We start from the raw sequence: 6,346 nt of genomic DNA, 5'->3' as shown, positions 1-6,346 counted from the left end.
AGAAGAAGAAGAGAAGAAGAAGAAGAGAAGAAGAAGAAGAAGAAGAGAAGAAGAAGAAAAGAAAGAAGAAGAAGAAGAAGAAGAAGAAGAAGAAGACAATGGTTCCTGAAAACAGCAATAACATTAACAACAGATGAAGATATTACCTGCACACGAACTTCCGGCAAATTAAGCTTCATTGCCAAATCTTCTCGGCTGTATACATCCGGGTAGTGCGATTTTTCGAACGCTCTCTCCAATTCGTGAAGCTGAAAGGTGGTGAAGGTGGTGCGGCTACGGCGGTGTTTCTTTTTGGCCAAGCTGTAAGAGTCGCTGTCAAACGTCGGGCCAGCTGGAGCGTCTGGGAACCTTCCAGGGTCTTCGTTCTCTGTACAAGTAACAACAGTAACAATAACAACGAAAGTTCACGACAGCATTAATGACAATACATTGGCCAACTACTATAATTAATAATCTTTTCTATTATTCTTTTAATTCTCTTACTTGTTTCAGTCATTTGACTGCAGCCATGCTGGAGCACCACCTTTAGTCGAACAAATCGACCCCAGGACATATTCTTTGTAAGCCTAGTACTTATTCTATCGGTTTCTTTTTGCCGAACCGCTAACTAACGGGGACGTAAACACACCAATATCGGTTGTCAAGCGATGGTGGTGTGGGACAAACATAGACACAAAAAACAAATACAAACTTTGGGGTGGGGTATGTGCGTCAAGCAGAATGCGGAATAGAAAGACAGATTAAATGAATAAGTGAGACGTAGAGAGAGAAAGAGAATGTATATGTATGCTTTAAATAGAGACATCCAGATTTGAACCCGTATCCCCTTCGTTCACTGGGCTTCCCAGTCTACTATGCACCAGACCACAATGGCAAACAGGAAACACATCAACGATACAAAACAGCGACCTTATTAACATCACGTATGAGACACCATCAACACCACCCCTACAAACTATGCAACTGCCACAGCCATCACCGCCACCACCATCGCCATCACCGCCACCACCATCGCTATAACCACCATCGCCATCACCGCCACCACCAGCGCCATCACCGCCACCACCATCGCCATCACCGCCACCACCATCGCTATAACCACCATCGCCATCACCGCCACTACCATCGCTATCACCACCATCGTCATTACCGCCACTACCATCGCTATAACCACCATCGCCATCACCGCCACTACCATCGCTATAACCACCATCGCCATCACCGCCACTACCATCGCTATCACCACCATCGTCATTACCGCAACCACTGTGACCATTAAAACTACCATCCCCCTCCATCAACACCACTGTTTCCACAAACATCACCACCGTCTCTGTGATCACCACACCACGTCTTCCAACACCACCACCACCATCACCGCCACCACCATCACTATCACTATCACCACTATCACCACAGCCACTAACACAACCATTGTTATCACCGCCGACACACCCCTTCTTCCTCGAAATTACCACCACCACCACTACCACCACTACCACAGTCACTACAGTTTGATAGAGAAATAACAAGAAGCGCGAGGGGAATAGAGGTTGATATTAAACTGCCTCCACCCTACCTTCGCCAGCGCCCTTGGTTCTTACCAGCAACAAAATGCGCATGCGCCAATAGGAGCCAATGTTACGTGAGTGGAATGGCTAAAGTCCACGAGAGGGCTCTGCAGGAGAGGTTCTCAATCGATCCGTCATTAGAAAAGATGGACGGATGATACGCATGTGGGCGGGTTGTCAGTTATTGTCTTTATGACACGCTATCATGTGACGTATCATGTGACGCATCATGTGATAGGTGACGTGTTGTGCATGCTCTATGATTTGTGTTGTAAGATAAACTGTAGCATGGGAATGTGTTGTGTATGTGTGTGTGTGATCTGTGTGGTGTGTGCGTGTGGTGATCTGGTGTGTGTGTTTGGTGTGTGTGTGTGTGTGTGTGTGTGTGGTGTGTGTGTTGTGTGTGTGGTTGTTTTAATGAGGATGGGAATGCTAAATTGTAATTCGGTGAGAGGGTGACAGTAATGGAGAGAGATATAGGAGACGAAAAGAAAAAAATTAGAGAGAGGGGGAAAAAGAGCGAGAAAGTAAGAGTAAAAGATTGTAGGTGTGGGAGAATGGAAAGAAAGAAGAAATTTAGAACACGATGAAGAGAGGGCTCTCAATCAGGAAAAATTCGAATACAAAATGGCTGACATTTCGCCATCATCATCATTTCAACGCTATCTTCCTAATTTATTACTGATCAAACTTAGGAACGTAAGTGTAGAGGCCATTGCAACACTCATCACTTTGTGTGTGTGTGTGTTTGTGTGTGTGTGTGTGGTGTGTGTGTGTGTGTGTGTGTGTGTGTGTGTGAGTGTGTGTGTACGTATGTGTGTATGTGTGTGTATCTAGTATGTATGTATGTATATATATATATATGTACACATATACATATATATATATAATTTATGCTTATATACATGTCTGCATATATGTATATTTATGTGCATATATGTATCTATATATGATGGACTCACCCGTCGGTGAAAAATTAGAGAAAAGAGTGAGAAAAGAGAAATTAGAATAAATAGCGATTTTTGCATTCTAATTTCTCTTTTATCATTCATTATTACCCAGAATACTTCATAATTTATTGACCGTCATCAATGACAGATGGGCGTCTACTACGCTCACGATCTTCAAAACTCAGATCTCCACTGCGAAATCGTTTAAACTATTTTCGAGCTGACCACTCACTGGTCATTTCCTCAGCAAACGTTTCGTTGATATCGCGAGCAGTTTCTGCTGCTTTACGTCCTTTTTTGAAGTTGATTAGCAAAATTGCTGCTCCTTACCAGAGGTTAAATTCGAAACACGTCTCGAAATGTTATTGACCAAAGTTCTTGTGATCGCTTTAAGAAGGTCACTATGAAGGTTGATATATTTAGAATTATTGTTGGGTTTATGATACGGACTGTGTAAGCCAGTAACAAGCTTCAGATTAACATCCAGGTAGTTAACGAGATAAACCAAATCTTTTAAAGAAATTATGGATTTTTTAATATATAGGCTTATTTTTCTAATGTGCGAGTGCACATGCATGAGTATATATATATATATATATAATATATATATATATATATATATATGAGTGTATGCATTAGAATCGTTAGCACGCAGGGCGAAATGCTTAGCGGTATTTTGTCTGCCGTTACGTTCTGAGTTCATATTCCGCCGAGGTTGACTTTGCCTTTCATCCTTTCAGGGTCGATTAAATAAGTACCAGTTACGTTCTGGAGTCGATATAATCGACTTAATCCCTTTGTCTGTCCTTGTTTGTCCCCTCTATGTTTAGCCCCTTGTGGGCAATAAAGAAATAATATATATATGTATCTGTGTGTGTATGTATATATGCCTGTTTATTAAGTTTTGTCATCTTAATCTATATGATAATGTTGAATTTGGGGAATTAATTTTTTAGTGGATTAATTCAGAATTTTGAATCTTCTTAATGCATATCCTTGTAGTTACTGTAAAATACATCATTATATTAGTAATCAAATATTAATTACATATTACAAATAAGTTGTCTTCATTATACTAAATAATTGTATGTATAAATACATTCATTTAGTTTATTAATTAATTGATGATAATTATAACAATAATAATAATGATGATAATGATAATAATAAATAAATAGTTTTTGACTTACTAACTAAATTTAATAACCACAGTAATTATTTTTATAGTATTGTATAATTTATAACTTGTAATCTTATTACAACAATATTATTTTTTTACATATGAAAGAATTGATAAAATTTGGATATATATTATATACAGTCATTTAATTAAAAAATGATAATATTAATTATAATTATCGAGGACCAATTCTCAATCCTTGTTTTTGTTTATATTACTTTTTTTTTTTACCGCGTTCTCCCTTCCATAATATACAAATAATAATCCTTATTTAAGTAACTTCAAATCTGATTATTTCTAAAAAATACTAGAAATGTTTTGATATCCATCATTATAGCCTAACTCTATATCTATGGGATATTTTAAATTATAGTGTTGTAGCTCTAAATTTATCTTCATATGTATTTCGGAATTCTCTCTCCGATAAACAATAAATAAAGAGCATTTTTTATTAGTTACTTTAAACAATCTTTTTATACCAATAACTTTAAATAAATATAAGAGTTATTATATATTAAATATATAATTATCATTTATATTTTTACACGTTTTATTACAGTTTCTAGATAGAGTAAGACCCTGATACTTAATTATATACATATATATTATTGTTGTATGTTATTATAATAGCTAAAGATTGCCTTCGACACAAACGAGTTTGACTTAATATTATTTGAGATATATAGAAATATATTTCGATAGTTGCAGATACTAATTACTTAATCATTTTGTGCGACAGAAAAGGAAGAAGGGGGAAGAAAATCGCCAACGATGTGGTTACGTGTGAATCGAATTTCTTCCTCCGTCTTCCTTTTCTATTAGACTTTCCTCTGTTCCTGAAGAAGAGTTCTGCTCGAAATGTTAAACTATCTTTCTTTCTTCCCTGAGCGTCTGCTAACACTTTACATGTACCACGTCCTCTCATTGTTATTTTTTTGTGGTTACTTTCTGACTGACTTTGGAGTACCCAATTCGCGGAATTCTTTCTACCATGGATTACATTTATGTACTTTGATTTGATATATATATATATATATATATATATATATATATATATATAATATATATATATATATATATATATATATCTATATATATATATATTATATATATATATATACGATATAGTGTATATTTAAACACATAGAGAATCCACTTACAGGGATTCTACGCATAAGAAAGAACAGCTAAGTTCTATGACCACAAAAATTCGGGATAAAATTCGGCAGGAATAAATTGGGAAAGGAAAAACATTTACTATCTAGTTTCCTGGACCAATTGGTTTCTAATCATCTTTTAGTGAGTCATGGAGAACTCACAAGGTTTGATTTTCTTCAGCAGGTCCAACCTAGTGCTAAACATATCCACACGAGACAAACAAGGCTACCTGTCTCGTGTTTATACGGGCTAACTTTCCAAATTTACTGCACAGACGCAGTCCTTCGTTGGCTACAATAAAAACCGCCAACTTATTAACCGAAAATTATATATATATATATGTATGTATGTATGTATGTATGTATGTATGTATGTGTATGTATGCATGTATGTATGTATATATGTATGTATGTGGAGTATGTATGTATAAAGTATGTATGTATGTATGTATGTATGTATGTTGTATGTATGTATGTATGTATGTATGTATGTATGTATGAATGTATGTATGTATGTGGTGGTGTGTATGTATGTATGTATGTATGTGTATGTATGTATGTATGTATGTATGTATGTATGTATGTATGTATGTATGTGTGTGTATGTATGTATGTATGTATGTGTGTGTGTATGTATGTGTGTGTATGTATGTATGTATGTATGTATGTATGTATGTATGTATGCATTGCCATGGTGGAACGTTGAACTCTGCACATTTTTCACTCTTCGTTTTTGTCATTCTCTCTACGTTATTATTATTATTTTTTTACCTTATAATCCTGTTTGTCAAAGACCGTAGACTCGACACTTAAAAGACTTTTCCATTCCCTCCGAGCATTAAACTAATTAATATACCTGCTTCTTGTTAATAGACCTATCTTCGGCCTTTGTTTTCTACAAATTTGAACTATACACACACACACACACACACACACAACACACACACACACACACACTTCACACACAAACACACACATATATATATATATATCTTTATATATAAAAGTGAAGTCGTGTGTCTGTCTCCTACGATTTAGATTCCTAACTACTCCCACATTTTGCGGTGCAGTTTAACCAAAACCGGGTATCTTATAGTCGTGATTCATATCGAGCCCTTCTGGGTATTAGCGCGCGTCTACGATGAGTCTACAATTTAAAAAAAAATTTACTATCATTTTTTTCCGATTTTTAATGCATTTTTTGCTATTATATAAGGGAAGTAACTCTCTAAAAATGCTTATATAGTTATTTCCCTTACAAACCCGAGCAACGCCGGGCGATACTGCTAGTATATATATAAATTTAAGATGATAATGGAATAAGAAATTATTCCTATTGCCATTTTCATTTTCCTATTACTGCTCTGTACCCAACCTATTGACTTAGAAACAAGTGGAGGCACGGTTAAAGCTACCCCTAAAACATTCTTCACGAAATAGCACCCCAATTAATGAGGGCTACGTAGAGTTTGGCTTTGTGAGAGTAAG

At 36.0% G+C, this 6,346-nt stretch overlaps 1 protein-coding gene across 1 annotated transcript; it reads right to left on the bottom strand.

Moving 5' to 3' along the window:
* Positions 1 to 146: 146 nt before the first annotated feature.
* LOC115227655 (retinal homeobox protein Rx2-like) lies at positions 147 to 3,031 on the bottom strand (the record flags this gene model as incomplete). The annotated part of the gene is made up of 2 exons (XM_029798417.1): positions 147 to 367; positions 2,852 to 3,031. Coding segments are annotated over 2 exons (401 nt in total), but the record flags the coding sequence as incomplete, so codon positions are not given.
* Between the last annotated feature and the right edge of the window lie 3,315 nt (positions 3,032 to 6,346).

This window comes from Octopus sinensis, unplaced genomic scaffold, assembly GCF_006345805.1.
Source record: "Octopus sinensis unplaced genomic scaffold, ASM634580v1 Contig06601, whole genome shotgun sequence".
NCBI lineage: Eukaryota > Metazoa > Mollusca > Cephalopoda > Octopoda > Octopodidae > Octopus > Octopus sinensis.
Note: the sequence above shows the minus strand (reverse complement) of the source record. Positions and strands in the feature narration are given on the sequence as shown.